Source organism: Mytilus californianus, unplaced genomic scaffold (assembly GCF_021869535.1).
Source record: "Mytilus californianus isolate M0D057914Y unplaced genomic scaffold, xbMytCali1.0.p SCAF_4, whole genome shotgun sequence".
In the NCBI taxonomy this organism is placed as follows: Eukaryota; Metazoa; Mollusca; class Bivalvia; order Mytilida; family Mytilidae; genus Mytilus; species Mytilus californianus.
Window position 1 is genome coordinate 68,528,320 of NW_026262690.1, and position 18,534 is coordinate 68,546,853.

The 18,534-nt window shown below is 32.4% G+C and overlaps 1 protein-coding gene and 1 non-coding gene across 10 annotated transcripts in view; one reads left to right on the forward strand and one right to left on the reverse strand.

Annotated features, from left to right (window-relative positions):
• LOC127698657 (monocarboxylate transporter 12-like) overlaps positions 1 to 18,534 on the forward strand; it is a 70,984-nt gene that overhangs the window by 17,681 nt on the left and 34,769 nt on the right. For 3 of the 9 annotated variants that reach the window (XM_052202231.1, XM_052202235.1, XM_052202232.1), the window contains 4 exons: positions 148 to 294; positions 885 to 1,688; positions 2,018 to 2,068; positions 4,719 to 6,076. In XM_052202231.1, the coding sequence (XP_052058191.1) occupies positions 148 to 294; positions 885 to 1,688; positions 2,018 to 2,068; positions 4,719 to 5,131 (1,415 nt within the window). In that variant the 3' untranslated portion in view covers positions 5,132 to 6,076. Of the gene's footprint in view, positions 1 to 147; positions 295 to 884; positions 1,689 to 2,017; positions 2,069 to 2,314; positions 2,522 to 4,579; positions 6,077 to 18,534 lie in introns of those variants that run through there. The other 6 variants (XM_052202239.1, XM_052202238.1, XM_052202241.1 and 3 more) reach the window with 6 other exon arrangements.
• Positions 8,715 to 8,834, reverse strand: LOC127699287 (U5 spliceosomal RNA). Its single transcript, XR_007981164.1, has one exon. It is a non-coding gene; the product is annotated as a U5 spliceosomal RNA (small nuclear RNA).

Here is an 18,534-nt window from a genome sequence, read left to right on the forward strand (position 1 = left end):
GTCTAATGTTAAAGAAACAACGCGCGTCTGCCGTACCAAATTATTAGCCTTCAATCTTAGATGAGTGTTTCCATTTTAATAAAAAATTAGATTGAATATTCTAAATATATGTCTTTTTATACATTGACACACTGTTTTCTGTTTCAGGACCATTAGCCAGTATGCTCATAAATATTTATAGTTGTCGAATAACGATGATAGTTGGAGGCATTGTAATGTTCATTGGATTTGTCTCAAGCTTTTTCACCTCTCACAATTTGAATTACATACTAATAACCTATGGAATTATAGCAGGTATACAAATTATACGAAAATAGCTTGGATCTTTAAATATAATATATATATATATATAGGTAAGAAAAAAAGTTCACATGCACGGAATATATATTTATAATAATATATATATATATATATAATTCGTCTAAATAACAGCCCAACAATGTTAGATCAGTAAATTTGCGGAAGCAAATTTTTTGTTCTTCCCTGGCCGGGATTCGAACTAATAACATTTATGTTTAGTTTTGAAAGTATTTACTTTTTTTGTTAAATATCCTTTCTAACGTGTGATGATTGGGCAAGTTCATGCCAACGTTTAAAAAAATGAATAAATATGTTTTGTACATTTTGAATTTTGTTTACGATTCCATTTTGATAATGGCGTATTTTGGAATTTTGGACATTCAAAAATGCATAGGTAGTGCTTTTGCCAATAAAATTTACAAAGTAAGATGAAACTGACAAATGCGAGAACAATCTTTACAATCTAAATCATATCTGTTTCAGGTTGAACCAAGTATTTTCTTGAGAAATCTGCAACTTTATTTCTCTATTATTATATATATATATTGTTTTGTCCCCATAATGACATCCTTCACTTTTTTCAGGGACAGGTTTAGGTTTGTGTGCAACGCCTCCACTTGTAGTGATTGGATATTTCTTCCATCTTAAGCGTGGACTAGCATTAGCTGTTGTAGTAAGCGGTGCAGGAATTGGCATGTTTATTGCAGGTCCTCTTTTACAAGCATTAATTAACCAGTATGGACTTCCGGGTGCATTTCTAGTCTTAGGTGCTCTCTCCAGTAATCAAATCGTAATTGGAACATTAATGCGTCCCTCCGACCTTGAAAACAAGCACAAAAAGGACATGAAAAGGAAACGTGACATGGATATGTTGACTTCAAAGAGCAATAACAATATCTCATACAATTTAAAGAATCTCCTCCATTTCGACATTTTATCAGATATATCATTTATGTTTTGCAGCCTTCAGTATCTACTTTGGAATGTACCATTCTCCATTTTGCTATTACACTTAACAAATTATGCAGTTTTGCAAGGCTCCAGCAAAGAAAATGCGGCATTACTAATAACATACATAGGAATTAGTTCCGTCTTCGGTAGAATCATAACAGGGCTTTCAGTTGGCCATAATGGTCTAGATCCAGTTATGCTTAATTTTGGATTTAATGGAATAGTAGGTTTGTTGACAATACTATTTCCTCTATATTCCGGTACATTCCAAGGTCAAACAATTTTCACACTACTCTTTGGTTTATATTCTGGTGGTTTGACAACAATGATTAACCCACTATGCATGGAATTAATTGGTGTATCCAAGCTGTCCAGTGGCATAGGAACAATGTATTTCATTGGTGGAGTTGGATATATCATAGGGCCTCCAATTGCAGGTTAGTAATGCAGTAATACTTTTCTAAAACGCAGAAACTTGTTGGCGACCGGACAATTACTTAGCTTGTTTGTTCTTAATGCTTATTATAACGAGTATTTTTCTATGAGTTCACCAAACATTCGCTGTGAAACATACTCAATTCCGCCAATTCTAACTTCTATCGTAGAACTCGTGACATGTGTATGTTCTTTATTTTCTTTTGATACATATTGATGTTTTATGTTCTTATGGTAGTATCCATATTCATAGTTTAATTGCTATTTTAAAACGACGCTTTTATAAAGTATTCTCGGCAATTAAAAGAATCTTATTTTTTTTGTTTTTAAGGATTTGTCGTTGACAATGGTGGTACATACGAAGATAGTTTTATATTGTGTGGTAAGTGACTACTGTTTTGTGGTAGTTTTGTATATTTCAGTTTGTAAAAAAAGTTATACTGCATTATACATGTTCCTTTTCCATTTATTCTGGAAATGTTTTTGGGTAATTTATTAAAGATTTTTGGAATTATAAAATCTTGATCAGCATTGGAATTAGTGAATTTCAAACATGGTAATGCAAGATAATTGAAACACTGTTTAATACACCAGTTTAATGTTTAAGTTTTTGTTTGGTTTCTTTCAGACAATACAGCCAGCCAGCAGTATGAAGAAAGAGACAAAACACCCAAAGAATCTAATTTTTAACATTTGATTTATTTTTGTAGCACACTTCCGGATAACTTTAAAAAAGAAGTTATAAAAACTCTGATGTCAAGATTTGTTTGATAACTATTTAACTGTAATGAAACTCTATTTCATAACAGTTATTACATCTATAGTTATATATTTTGTAAGTATACAATTTGACATGTTTTGAAAAATTAGTATTGTATAGTTGCTTATTATATATATACACATGAATATATGAAAAGGTATTTGACGGAATAAAAGCAGTTGCGTTAAATTATTGGTAAGTGCAGACACCTAGATTATTTTCTTTTTTCTTTTTGTAAATTTTATTGTCTTTGTTGATATGAAGAAATCATTTAGATATATTTGGTGGTGTTGGTTGGGGAGCTAGGGGATAAGTAAGCTTGTTTTATGAGAGAAAATATGGTGTCGAATTTAAAATGTGAACAAACACATAATATCATGTATAAAAGTAATAGTTGATTAATATGATGTTGAAGTCTTATTTCATTCGTGAGATTCATGAAACGTAAAAGTATATATAAATGCTAATTATTGGGCTTATAACCATCTTCTATGATATAATATATAAAATATTGTATACAGACATATTGATTCAATAGTCAACTGCACTGACAGTAAATGGGTGGTGTTGCAAATAGTATTAACAAATTAAACATGTTGAATTTGAACGCAAATTTAAAGAAAAATCTTTTCCTCTTATTTTCTGGTACATAATGGAATAAAAGTTCTTAGATGAAATATCTATTTGAAAAGAATTCAAGTAAAATCAGTGAAGAACGTTTATAAATTTATCATTTACAAAACCAATCTACAAATTGTCTTTAGAATTTATACGTTGTTACTAAAAATATATAATAATAGTCATAGGGTCACCGAATAGTTATTAACTGTTTTTTCCGATGGAAATCCAGTTATTGATTTAAGATTGTTCTACGACGGGCGGGCGGCTCCAATTATTTCCGTGTAAAAAACTTCTAAACCGTCCAACCAATACTTTTCAAAATTTAATATGTTGTGACTGATGACAAATGGAGGACAAGTTAGAAAAAGACGATTCTCACTTTTGTAGTTCAGAAGTTATGGTCCTTTATTGATAGAAACACGCCACTTTATGTCGTTTCCGTGCAATAACTTATGTACCGTTCATCAACTGCGTTTCAACATTGAATTATAATGTTACTGTTTACAAAATAGAGGTCAAGTTCGATATTGACGATTTTAACATTTGCTATTTAGGAATTGTGGTTTTGGATTGATCGGAAAATGGCACTTTAATTATGCCATTTCCGTGCAATTATTTATGAACTATCAACCGAAGCATTTTAAATAATAATATGTAGTTCCTTATCACAAAATTGAGGTCAAGTTCAATATTGACAATCTTCACTTACAGTTCAGACTCTATGGCCCTTCATTGCTTTATCAATGACAGTAATAAATGTAATAAAAACCCATTCACGGTTTTACTTCGTTATGATAACTTTGGAAATTATAAAATTTTCGGATTATTGTTCATCCAGATCTCAACTGTGAATGGGGTATTTAAAAAAAACGAATTCTGTAATACCATAGTTATCTTGCATAACTAAAATGGAATTTATATGTCAATAGTAAAGAAAAATACATGTTCTGGTTTGGGAAGAATGAGAATTCATAAGGTATTTGAGAACATGTTAACCGATACAAATGTGCATCTATACAAACGTGCATCTGTTTTAGCAACTCTTATTCGACCAAATGAAAATTGATAAAAAAGTAAGGATACTTTTTTCGATTTTCAGTTTAAATTGAACACGTACAAGTTGTATAAGTAAATTCTAACACACATTTGCGACACCGTTCATTTACAGTTCATTACCACTACGCACTGCTTTCTCTGTTAACATATTTGTACTTTTTATTCACTACAAATTTTCATTTGTTTTTATAAAAATTAGAAAACATTTAAATTTTATTTAAGTGTGTATAAAAACACAGTCATCAAACATTTATAAGGACTGCCTGTTGCCTTTGGACGTTAAAAAGTATAAATCGTAACGATGCAATGCAGCTTCTTGAAAACCAAATTTACGCCTTTCCATGATGGAGACTTTTGAACAAAGACAATACTTAAAATATGCCATCAGTGTACAACATATGTAGTATTTTTGTCTTTATATTGCCGAATGTGTATCAGTCGTGTGTTGTTTTTCAGGAAAACGGAATCAACAGAGAAACTTTTTTATCACACGGGCAGTATGAATAATATTGAAAGATTATGAAGGGTCATGAATTTGATGGAAATAACTTTCGTTATTAACAAAGTTACATGCATATTGTTTTATATGTTCTAGGTGTTTTATTTCTCCTGGCAGCAGTTTTTACGTTGATCTTAAACAACTGGAGAATTCCAACAAAAGAGGTAGTTGTGGTATCATTAGAGAATCTCAAAGATCCTTCATTTAGCATATGGAATGATGAACTGCATCCTGACGTTGACATATCGGTTAAAATATTTCAAAATCATGTATGTCATTCGAAAGAAATTATAAGCGAATACAGTGATGTTGCTGAAAAAAATGCCGATGAAAGTGCTAATGTTCAAGACAGTGTTGACATAAAATTGTTGTACGAAAAATCCAGAAACAATCTAGGAAATGGTCATACGGCAGTTGATATACCACCAAATACATCTGATAATGACCATATACTGCAACAGGATCATAGTACAGATGAATGTACCCCTATTAATGCTCATTACATTTAAGCGAAAAATAACTTATGTATGTACTTGGTGAGCAAGATGAAAATCTCTGTGCTTTTTGTTAACGCATATATTAAAGGTTTGAGATTTTTTAATCAACATTTTCATTAACTCGTTATGATTCCTAAACTTAGGAAATACTTTTGTTTTTTTAGCGACTTTAGGTATTCAACGTTTCAACTGTAAACCCTTCCAAAGCACAAACGTGTTCAGTGGGGTATCGACTTGTCCCCTTTCAAACATATATAAAAAAAATAATCCTGCTTGTTTTGAGCCTATATAAACCTGGTTGTATTGTTATCTATTTAATATCGATTCAAATTTTAAAATATATCATTGCACTGAATATGCGAATCTGAATAATATAAAAAAAAAACATGTAGGATTGAATCTCGATGTAGAAGTGAGATGAATATCTATGCATGACCAATTCTGTGTTGCCGCTTTATACAGTGTATAATAGATTTGACCAATTCTGTGTTGCCGCTTTATACAATTTATTATAGGCCTACTATGGAAAAGCTTAAATTGACAAATGTGCGAAAATCGTCTGGTATAAGTCATGATTAGTAAATAACATTTGAATCTCAGTGTGGAATTGAGATTATTAACTATGTATGTATTAACAATGTATGTCTTTTCATACAATGTCTAATTGATATGACCAATTATGTATTGCCTTTATATACAGGGTATAATTTATATGATCAATTATTTTTTGTCTAATTGATATGACATATTATGTGTTTCCTCTTTATACAGTGTATAATTAATATGACCAATGTGGTGTTGCCTCTTTATACTGTGTATAATTTATATGAAAAATTATGTTTTGCCTCTTTAAACAGTGTATAATTGATAAGAACAATTATGTTTTCATTCTTTATATTTTTGAACATAATAATGCATGTTTTAGAAGCATTGTATTAAATAAATAAATTAAATTCATGTTAAATTTCACATATAAAGGGGAGAAAGTACAAAGTCGGCAAAAAAATAGTTGGAGAAAACAAAACAATTTGACCAGATAAAAAGAAAACATACTCCATGAAATAAATTACAGAAAACTAAGGTTGAGCAGCACGAATCCCATTAAAAACTGGGGCTGAACTTGGGTGCCCTTGAAGTTAAAACTTAAAAAACTTAAAACTTGACATGATTTGAAAGTCTAAAAAAACTGCTCTTTTCCAGTACAAAGGACAGACAGGACTGTTACTAGAAGAAACAGAATAGATACAGATATTCAAAAATTTAACAGCACAAAACATAAGCAACATAGAACATTTTTTAATTAAACTAGAGATGAACTCAGGTGCTCCGAAAAGGTAAAGTTCCTGCTCTACTGGTGATGATCGTGTAATTTAATAACCCGGTGATGCCGCATTCTGCAATTCACAATCGAGGAAAAAAGAAGGGCAGCTGCTACTGCCAATTACATATATCCTTCATCTGTGACAGATATTCCACATCATGATGAAGTCCGTAAAACTATCGAAATAAATAGAACATTACTTGTTTGGATGATCAAATAGATATTTTGCGTTTTATGTCATGATTTTCTTAATAGAGGGGTTCTGCTAACAAGGAAAATACGGAAAATAGTGGTCCCTAACTTTTAAAGTTGTATTTATTTTTATGACGCTGAACTATGTTTGTCTTCAAAATATTTGTCTTTTTTAAAAGTTGATCAAAGGGGAAATAGGGAAAAAGGGGGAGGACTCATAAACCAAACAATATTTTAGGTCTTATCCGAAGGAGATAAATGTGGCGTTTAAGATATTTTTCAGACTAAGGAAACTTCTGCAGGCATGGCTATATTTTGTCTTCAGATGTAAGAAATGACCATGGCAAAACCATGATTTTGGGGAATTTATTTCCTCGATATCTGTAACAAGTTATTAAGAGAACTTGAACGTAACCGGTGATTTTCTTCTTCTTTGTATAGGGGCGTTCGCCGGTGCATCCTATCTCAATCCGCGCCTGCCCTGCAACCTGTTTCATCAGGTATTTCGATAACAAATGTTATAAAGACCAGAAATATAAAAAAAAATGTTGGTGAGGCCTAGAAACAAACAATCCTAAATCGAACAGCTAAACAGGTGCCCGCAAGGCTGTTTAAACATCACAAGATTTACCACTAGATGAAAGACAACTCGGATATCCCTAAAGTACAAAATTATGTCGCTTCTAAAGGAATATGTATATTTCTTTTACGCTTATGGGATAATACAGAAGTAGGCAACGAGAGAAACAGACATGATGCATTTCATACCCATTTGATGATAATGAGATGAATGAAGAAAATGATAGAAATGAGAATGTAAGGATAGAGTAAACTATTGTGAATGTAATAAGTATAAGAAATCCCTTCAGAAGTACCTTGTAATACTAATTTTGTAATATCATATTTTGAGCATTCTTATAAAAGTTACAGTAAATCAGTTGCTTCTCTATCTATGGTCAAGTTATTTTACAGTCATGACAAACATGAATAAATTCTAGGCCTTAAGGCTTTCGCACACGATGTTAAATTGATAAAAAGTATAGTTGTTTTTTAAACGATGGATTCTAATTTGCACGTTATAGAAAATTGACCTACATTTTTGCTTTTTAAAACTTTTAACAGATGTGCCTTTGTGAATAACTGCGGATTATATTAATGTTTATCTACTGCTGCTTTAAATAACGTCGACTAATTTGATGGTTATCAAAATGAGGCAACGCCATAACCAGTTCAATACTTGAAACTTGTCTTAAAGCGACATGTTTGACAGTGCACACCATTGGGAGGAGTTTTCCCTGACGCCTTTCAGTGTTTAGCGATAAAACTTTTTGTTTAATAGATTAATTGATTTTCATAAATGTTACTCCCGTTTCACAATCAGATGACTATCTATTTGTAGCATAACTGATTGCATTGACAAGACTAGCCATTCAAATTTTATAATAAACTTGATTTAGTGAAAGATTATTGTCTGTACTAAATAAGTTAAGTTGTAATCCCAATTGACTTACCTCAGCAAAAAGTCGTACCGCTTTAAATTATATCTAAAACACTGTGTTACTTTTCACAGAAAAATTATGTTAAATAATGAAATTTTAAGCTTTTTTTATGCTCACGTTTATATTGAAAGCTAGGAAGAAACTTTAACACACTTATAACACTCGTGTTAGATTGTCACCAGCAAATTAGAATGTTTTAAAATCAGAGAAAAATTTTATTTAGTCATGTCGCTAGTAATAATTTATGACAGAAAATTGACCCAAAGATAATTGAAACTATTATACAAATACGTATTCATAAAGTTAATGAACATCAAAATCAATAGAGCACCACAAAACAGCCGAATCCGTCAAAGGTCAGGTTGGCCGGCAATTGTTATATCCATTGTTTTGTCAGTTGGATATCGGAACGTATGATAAAGTAACGACCATTTGATATTTTGGGGGGGTATTTTTTTCACCTTGAATTAATAATTTTTGTTGTTGCTGGGCATGGTTATTTCTTTTTCGAGCGGACATCGATATCAATTTCAATAAGGTCACTCTAGACATGTTGTTTGTGTTTACTATTTGTTTATTATGTCACCCTGAGTTAACAGGGTTGAGAAAAATTGTCTATAGACTCATTAAATTGTTCCTCTCCACGGAAATCTTTAGTAAAAGGCGAAAGATTTATTCGTGGTTTGAAGAGAAACCAGAGTGACGTATTAAATGATAGTCTAATTGTTATATCAATATTATAAATTCTTTGCAATGGTATTGAAATTGAACTAAACGAGGAGAACGTGTTGCAAATACTCCATCCCTTTTATAAATTTGCCTTCATTAATCACAAATTTGAAAAATTATAGTTATAATAAATTATTACTATGTTGATTTTAACAATATACGTTGTTTGTATGAAGTAAATTAGAAAAAGTTAACCACCCATCAAATATCCAAGGAAAAGGGAGGTAATCAATGTTCATCTTCGATAAATAATCAGTATATATAAACATCAATCAGCCCATACACATATAAACATAGATCTCGGGGCAATATTTTCTTTTTCAATTTGTTTTCTGATATTTTTTTTAAAATTATTTTTCTATGTGTTATTTGTTATTTTCTATTTGCTGTTTTTATTATCCATGTGCAGCATTCCAAAAAATGAATTAAATTCCAATATCAACAAAAAAATTTTAAATATTGAATTTTAAGAATGCGAAGTCATTTGCTGTAGAACTACGGACGAGGAAAAATTAAGTCAAAAACCAAAATATCATATTTTAGTCATCGTAGTTAATTTTCTTTCTTTAATCAGTGATAAATTTGCAACTTGTCTTCAGGACCCTCAAAGAAAAATGAAAAATGAAAATATCAGCATAAAATTATTAAAATGGAAAAAGAATGCGAAGTCAAGACCCCATTGGTCGGGAAATTATTATTTTTTGTTGTTGCTTAAATTAGTGAAAATATTTCTACCATGTTTATCAATTTCGACTCGGTTATATTAGCGTATCTAATTTTTTTTATCATTGTAATTTTTTTCCTGTGTTTCCTCTGTTCAGAGTACTTATATTAACAAAGTATTAAGGTAACACGATACCAAATGGCATATCTCCCGATTTCTGAAATTTTTGGCACACTTGTACTTTGGTTAAAGTTTAATTGAAATATGAAATAAAAAAAATTCTTGTTTTTTTTGTAATTTTGATACGTAAATGTCAATTTTGTCGCCAAATTTACAAAGATATATAGGAAAAATACATTTTTTAACTAGTATTTTTATCAGCTAAATGGCCACTACTTAAATGCATCATCTTATTTACAACTCCAAGGAGAGACAATTAAAAAAAAATACAAATGCTCAGATAATTAATCATCTACTCAACCAAAATTTCAGTGGAGTCGACAATATTTACTTCGCCGACCATACCAAATTGCTCATAAATGAAAATGTTCATGACAATCTGCTCTGCGAGGATAAAATTCAATTAAATGAAAAAGGAATATCAATACTTTCCAGCAACATCAAAAGAGCAATGTACATTGTGTTGCATATACGTCTCCCACCTACAAGATCCCAAAGTAAATTGGGACAGAGACAAAACCAGGGGCGAGGACGTGGGCGTGGTTATGAATGAATCTCATTGAGGAGTGATCATCATCAGAACTCCAAACAGTAAGTTGATCTGTTATTATACTATTTTCCATTGAAATTGTATTTTTATTCTCTCGATCATCAATACTAGTATCTGATAAACTTATTATAAAATACAATATATCTGAGATCGACTTAACAAATTGCAATCAAAGCTACATTGTAATGTTATTTGGCAAGTTCAAACAAAGAGGTCTTGGTAAGATAATAGAATTTTGTTTGTCTCATATTTCTATAATAAAACTTTTATATGCTGTGTAAACTTACTTTGAATGTGTCATGTCAAAATTTTCAAAACCAATGTTCCATTTAAATGTGCTTCTGGAATGGGGGGGATTTCTAAAATATAATGATAAAACGCATGATCCTCTTTTCATAAATAATATTGAATATAGGTATGACTCTATTAAGTCAGTTCTTGAAATCATCACAGACATCAATCAAATAGCTTTATATTAGGGATGTCAACTCGGTGAACAATTACTAATCGAGTATTCGTTGGTTTCATCGAGCGATACTCGATTACTCGCTCGGGAATATATCTACAACACGGAAACACACAAATACTTTATATTCTATCATGGTTTGTTGTTCAACGGACGAAAAGTATCTAAAAGTATCTAAAAGTACAGAAGTATCTGGGACAAGGAATTACACACCATAATTAATAGTTCATTACCTACAAATACTAATTAAGTAAAAACAATAATCTAATCAACATAATTTAATGAACACCTATTTAAAAATTATAACAAGGAAAGACCATATCAAACAATAGTATTTGGTAATCGTTAAGAAAACACATTTAATGTTTGCAAAGGCGTAATGATTTTACTATTCACTGAGGGTCATCAGAGGATGCAACGAATCTATTTTATTTGGAAACATTTTCTTGTCAACTATTATTGGGTACAGTCGGTTTTGCAACTTTGTAAATAGCAGTCTTGCTGACGAAAATATTTGCTCTGACGGTACCGATGTGACGGAATGGCAAAGACATGTTAATTAGTTTAAAGTGTTAGCCTAGGTATAGCGCCCACGTATTTTTGGAGGCATTTTAAATGACAATTTAGCACAAGCATTCGAAACAAAATGTATGTTATTTACTAGTATGATTAATCAGTGATGCCTATTTAATTTTCCGAAAGAGGATCTCTAGAAGATCAATTTGATATTAAGAAAACAGCAATATTCTAACAGGAAACCGATTAGTCGAGTATCGTTTTAGTATTCGATACTCGGTACTACCGAGCGATACTCGAATACTCGAGTACTCGTTGACATCCTTACTTTATATACACAAAAATTAATAGCTTTAAAACTTATATAAAAAAAATTTAAATCATTTTTTATAGATTTATGGCACAAACGGATAAAGTATTTAGATGATAAACTTAGAACTTATGTTACATGTAAATCAAGTTTTGGATGAGAAATATATCTTTCCATTATAAGGATATTTGAACAGAGAGGAAGTTTAACAAAGCGCAGAAATTCAAACTTAATACGACGGGTTCCCAATGTGGAACAGGATCTGCCTACTCTTCCGGAGAACCTGAGATCACCCAAGTTTTAAGTGGGTTTCGTGTTGCTCAATCTTTATTTTTCTATATTGTGTTTTGTTAACTGTTGTTTGTCTTTTGCTCTTTTTCTTTTTTTTTGCCATGGCGTTTTCAGTTTATTTCCGACTTATGAGTTTGAATGTCCCTTTGATATCTTTCCCTTCTCGTTTAAGAAGTGAGTCCGGAAGGTATCAGGGTACTGTCCTAAATGACAGAACTTGTATTCGTTGTAACTCTGGAGATGTGGAGGATGAATATAATTTTCTATTTCAATGTGTAAAATTTGATGTTGATCGCATTCATCTATTTCAAGAAATAACTAAAAGTTTCCCTAATTTGATCAATCTTAACTCAAATTCACAATCCTAGAACATCGTCCCTTGGTACCTGTTGCAGCTAAGCAATCAAACATATAGACATTTCCAGCAAATATAAAAACTGAAAAGATAAAATAGAAATAGCTGCAGATACAATCAAGTGAGTGGACATTTTCCACAACTCTGGAGTAGCAACCCTAATATATATATATTTATTTAGCATCTAATAGACTGTATGACTCTTTATCAATATTTAGGTTTATTATATGAATGTCATGTATAAATATTGTATGATGCAAAGGATTATATTTGTTATAGGTATATGCCCCCCTTAGGGACCTAATAATAGGGAAAAATAAAATATCTTTATCTTTATCTTTATATACATATGTGTACATAATCATTGTGGTATTAGCTCAAAGACACGATTAGGTAAGAACAACGACTTAATAACAAACAATTCAAATATTGAAAATTTGCATGCACACGTTTCGGTATAAAATGTCATACAAGTAATTACATAGTCCACATAGTATTTTGTTTTCAACAATGTCACATGTTTAAATAGTGTAAACAATGCAATAAATTCATTGGAACCGGTCGGAATGGGGTCGTCAAATCCGATGCCTTGTGTTGAGATAGCTAGAGTGCCACGCTCTCTGCAAGTTAAGAACTCTTGCAACAACCCATATGAGGGGTCTGAAGGTGGAATGTTGCAAGGCTAAATTCCTGTGATTATCTAAAATACCCTCATTTTCCAGTGATATTACATAGTTCTCGCCCTTCACCCGGTCGACCCCCATTACAGGACCAACTTATTGTATTAAATTTTGATTTGTTCTCGTCCTGAACTTGCATGAAAATTTGCCACTGGAGGTTAAGCAAACAACAACCAATCAATCCTTAAATAAAAAAAAGCTCCCTCCAGATGTGGATTTTGGGGTCTAGAGGTCCTGACAACACCTACTAAAGTACATATATAGTTAATGCATGGACTTTTTACAAGTCAGACTCTCAGATTTCACGACGTACAATTCCGAATTTCTGGGTGCTATAAATACATACTGTGTCGTTATGACGAGAAGTAAATTGGAGATCTCACGGATTAATACAAAATTTAGCAAGCAACTAAAGCAAGCGCGGGATTACATATGATCAGACATATACGTGAAATGCCCATGTAATGAGCGATGGAACATATTTCACAATCACATTAGTTTATCTCTCGTTTATAAGATGAAATCCAAATAAGATAATGCATCCATCACCATTACAAATGTATTACAGGTCTGTTAAGTCAAATAAAATATTAGTTATAGGTTGCTTTTTTTGGACGCCGAGCCATACATGTCATTACACCAACATGGCAAAATCGATATTACGACACATTGTGTCGTTATGCAGCATAAATGTCGTTAATTATTACGAAATTTTTTGTGCTACTGAGCATGACATGTTGACTTGTTATAACGACATAGTTAGAAACACGTCGGACACAGTGTTGCGAGTTAATTATGTTTATGCAAAAAGTAAATTGAAAAGTTTTGATTATGTAAGGAAACTGTATTCATTAGTAACAAGGTAGATGTAACTGTTATATCATATTTCAGCTTACAACAAACTCGACCTTGCATTTTCTTACACACATTTCTCAAAGGTTAAAAATCGAATATGCATGACGATATTTTTACCAAAAGCGTAATTTTGAACTATCAAGCTACAACGAACTCTCATCTTTAAAAAAAAAACCAAACAAATAGACCAAAGTCTTAATTGATGCTCTCTAGAACTTATCCTTTTAACAAGACAGTCATAACAACTTTACAACTGTTCGCAGATTTCTATGGCAATGATTACGGTGATATAATTTTGAACTATCAAGCTATAACGAACTCTCATCTGTAAAAAACAAACTAATGGATTAAAGCCTTAATTGATGCTTGCTAGAACTTATCCCTTTAACAAAACAGTCATAACAACTTAACAACTATTCACAGATTTCTATGGCAATGATTACGGTGATATATTTTAACAAACTATAGATTTTTGCTTGATCACAGCTATTCCAAAAACACGTGTCATTAATTGCACCCAAACATTGGCATCATAGTTTTTACCTGCTTTCGTCGATGGCGAAAGCAGGTCTAGTTACCGCTCGACTCCGTCCGTTCGTCCGATAGACCTTGGATAGAAAACTTTGATTGTTATCAAAGTTTTCCTGGCTTCTATGGAAGGGAGTGATTTGATATTTGGTCTGCAGCTTCCTAATGTTGAGATGTAGCGAGTAAGCACTTTTTACTTGCTCTGAAGCCACTTTCTGAAACTAGTACAAGTCAAACTTTCATCACATTTTCATGGCTTCTGTCAATGGTTAATGGTTTAATATGTGGTCTGCAATTTCATATTGTTGAGTTGTAGCGAGTAAGTATTTTTACATTAGCCGTTCATTCACTTCCTGTTTGGCAATATTTTGAAATTTTACAACACTCATTGTACTTGGACAATTTCCGTCAAAACTTTCTAAGCTCCTATAGAAAAACATGATTTAATATTTAATCTGCAGCTTTATAACATTGAGTTGTAAGGCGAGTAAGATATTTTTACAACGTACATTGTACAATGAAATTTTGCTTTGGCTTCTATCAAGGGGAATGGTGTAACTTTGGTCTGCAGCTTTATAATGTTTAGTTGTAGCGAGTAAGCTGTTTTTACACCAGCTGTGCATTCACTTCCTGCGTGCCGATAGTTGAAATTTTACAACACTCATTGTACTAGGAACATTTCTCTCAAAGTTTTCTTGGCTCCTTTCAAAGGGAATGATTTAATTTTTGGTCTGCAGCTTCATAATAAAGAGCTGTAGCGAGTAAGCAACTTTTACATCGGCTGTGCAGTCACTTCGTGTTTGTCTATCATTTAAAATTTTACATAATACATTGTGAAATGAAAATTTTCGTCAATTTTTTCTTGGCTTCTATCAAGGGAAAGGTATAGTATTTTGTCTGAAGCTTCTGAAGTTTGAATGTCCATCTGGTATCTTTCGCCTCTCTTTCATAATGTTGAGTTGTAGAGAGTAAGCAATTCTTACATCAGCCGTGCATTCACTTCCTGTTTGCCGATAGTTTGAAATTTTACACTAATTGTTCTAGCAAAATTCCGTTAAAGTTGTCTTAGCTCCAATTGAAGGGAACGATTTAATATTGGTATTCAGCTGGACTATGTCCAGTTGTAACGAGTAATCAGTTGTTACATCTACCATGCAGCCACTTCTTGTTTGCCGATAGCTTGAAATTTTACAACACTCATTGTACAAGGACATTTTTTGCCTCATTTGTGACTGTCAATAATGAACAGGAGTGATCAGTTATGCTTCAGAATACATGTTACCTCGATCAATTGTATGTAAAGACGCAGAGTCAAACCTGGTATTGGTCTTGATTCTATATATATATCTACATCTCTACAATTCTTCTCTCTTAGCCCTATACTTACACATCATCATTTTATTAGCATTTGTCTAAAAATGATTCTTTTCTCTTATTGTTGTAGCTGTAATGAATTCAAAATACAACGTAGTGAAGAATAAAGATTTAGACCAAGGATGGGCGTGGGTGATTATGGTAGCAGCATGTGTTGCTGGTATCATAAACGGATTACTTATCTACGGGGCTGGTGTTTTCCATGTGGCTCTACTCCAGAGGTTTGAGGAAGACAATGCACACACAGCACTGATTGGTTCTATATTTACAAGTCTCCTCTCTCTCATAGGTACTTAATGATTAACCATTAGTGCTTATTTTATATAGAATTTGCTTACATCAAGTTTTAATGTTAAGACATTTCTAAATTTGCAAAAAGCATATTTTTTTCTGGTTTGAAGGACATTATCGATTGGTTCGATCATTCGTTCAAAAATTCCAGACCTAAAAGAGGGACGAAAGATACCAGAGGGACAGTCAAACTCATAGATCGAAAACAAACTGACAACGCCATGGCCAAACATAAAAAGACAAACAGACAAATAATAGTACAGATGACACAACATAAAAAACTCAAGACTAAGCAACACGAACCCCACCAAAAACTGGGAGTGATCTCAGGTGCTCCGGAAGGGTAAGCAGATCCTGCTCCACATGTGGCACCCGTCGTGTTGCTTATGTTATTACAAATCCGGTAAATAGTCTAATTCGGTAGGTCACATTCGTGAAAAGGGAAGGGTATTGTAGTTACGACATAAGGAACATATCCGATATCATCTGTGAAACGGATATTCCGTAACGGTCAACCAACTCGTGATGGCGTCCGTAAAATTTACGAAGGGATGATTTCAACTTCAACATTTGGAACTCTTGGTTTAATAGCTTCCTTGTGAGCAGCAATCCTCTATCAAGGAAATCATGATAGGAAATACAAGCCCGGGAATATCGTATCAACTGGGAGATATATACTCCGTATGCAGGCGCTGCTGGAATGTTGCTACATAAAAATGGAAAGTTTACAATTGAGAAGCTGTAATCATCTCTTTTGTCGTAAAGTTTTGTTTTCAACCGACCCTCATTGTCAATTTCTAGATTTAAGTCAAGATATGAGGCAGACTTAACTGTATCTGTAGTATCCTTTATCTCTAGTTCGATGGGATAGATTCGTTCAACATAGTCACCAAATTTTGTATTATTTAGTGAGAGAACATTATCTATATAGCGGAACATAAAGTTAAAGGATATTGCTAACTTCTTATCGTTCTTCCTAAGAAGTTCCTATATGAAGTCAGCCTCATAATAATAAAGAAACAAGTCGACAAGAAGAGGGGCACAATTGGTTCCCATAGGAATTCCGAAGGTCTGTTGAAAAACACGTCCTCCAAACGTAACAAATATGTTGTCAATCAAGAAATCATGCATCTTGATAATGTCAGTTTCAGAGAATTTTTTGTTTTGAATCAGAGTGATTCTTTACAAAGTAGGATTTATCCCTCCTCCCCAAGACAAGATACTTGTATCTACGTTCGCCATTCTTTTTAACATATACATTCAACGGAACCGATATGCCGTATAGTAAATACTACTCATCGACACTTATGCGTAACCTTTAGTAGCAACAGGAAATGGTTTATTCATATTGATAATATTATATCAAGTATATCTAGACATTTATATTTCTTGCGTAATTTGAAATATTGTCGTAACAAGTCAAATTGAGGGAAAATACTTATTCATTATAAGACTTATATTTGAATGTGCCAGTAAAGTCTAGGATAACTGTAGAACTGTTAATGCGACTAAACTACCGAAAATTGTCTAATACCGATGTTTTTTACAAATAAATTTGTTGGGAAATCTTAAAGAACACCGGTAACAAGTTGTTTTATAACATTTAAAATCAAAATGCTCAAAGCTTCCATTGCAGTTTAATACAATTCAATACAAACTACTACTGTTTATCCCTTGAGAAATGATGGTGATAGTATCTCACCTTTTATAAGAGTCCTTAACCAGTAATTCTGATATCCGTCCAACTAAGCGTCAATCACAGAATTATTTTAATTTATCCATACGTTAAATAGAATTACTTTCGTAATTTAAATGTGAACTGACAAATTTGTCATATTTTAAAGATGTTATTGTCCATATGCATTTTTGCTTTGGACCTAGAAGGTTGAACATTGTATAGACCAAGCTTAGATGCTCAGCAACTTTTCTCCACGGCGATATATTTAAAATCAATGATTGTTTCTGATCCAACTTGTTGTCGTTGGGCTGCTTGTGAGGATTCCAATATTTGTTTCTCATTGTATGTATCAAAATTGAAGGGAAATATTTGCATGCTATAGAATATAATGTAGTATACTGCATATATATATATATATATATACACGTCTAAATATGTGACAACTTTATGACAGACATTCTCCATCGGATAACAGGTGGTCATACAGGACTAACACCATATATATATAATTCGTCTCAAATTTAGCAAAACAATGTTAGATTTTCAAATTTGCGTTAGCTGTATACTAGAACACACCCGCGGGTCCGTGGCTGAATAAAAGTACCTACGCCTAATTTTTAGCACGGGTTTTTAATATTCGTATTGTCATATGATAAAGTCATGCTGATTATAAGGTGCACAGTTTTCTCTGCTTTCAAAATCTTTTAGTTTGAACCCATCCTGGTTTTCTTACTTGTTTTTATATTTTGCATTTTTCATATTTGATGATAAGCGAATGAGATGAGTGTATGTTCGTATGTTTTATTGCATTGTACGTATTGTTTTGGGGGAAGGTTAACTTTTTGGTAGTAAGACCCGTCACGGCTAGGCTGGGAAACTGTGTGTTAAATGTCCTTCTTAACACCATAACCCATGGTGGTGCTTCTATTAAAGGAA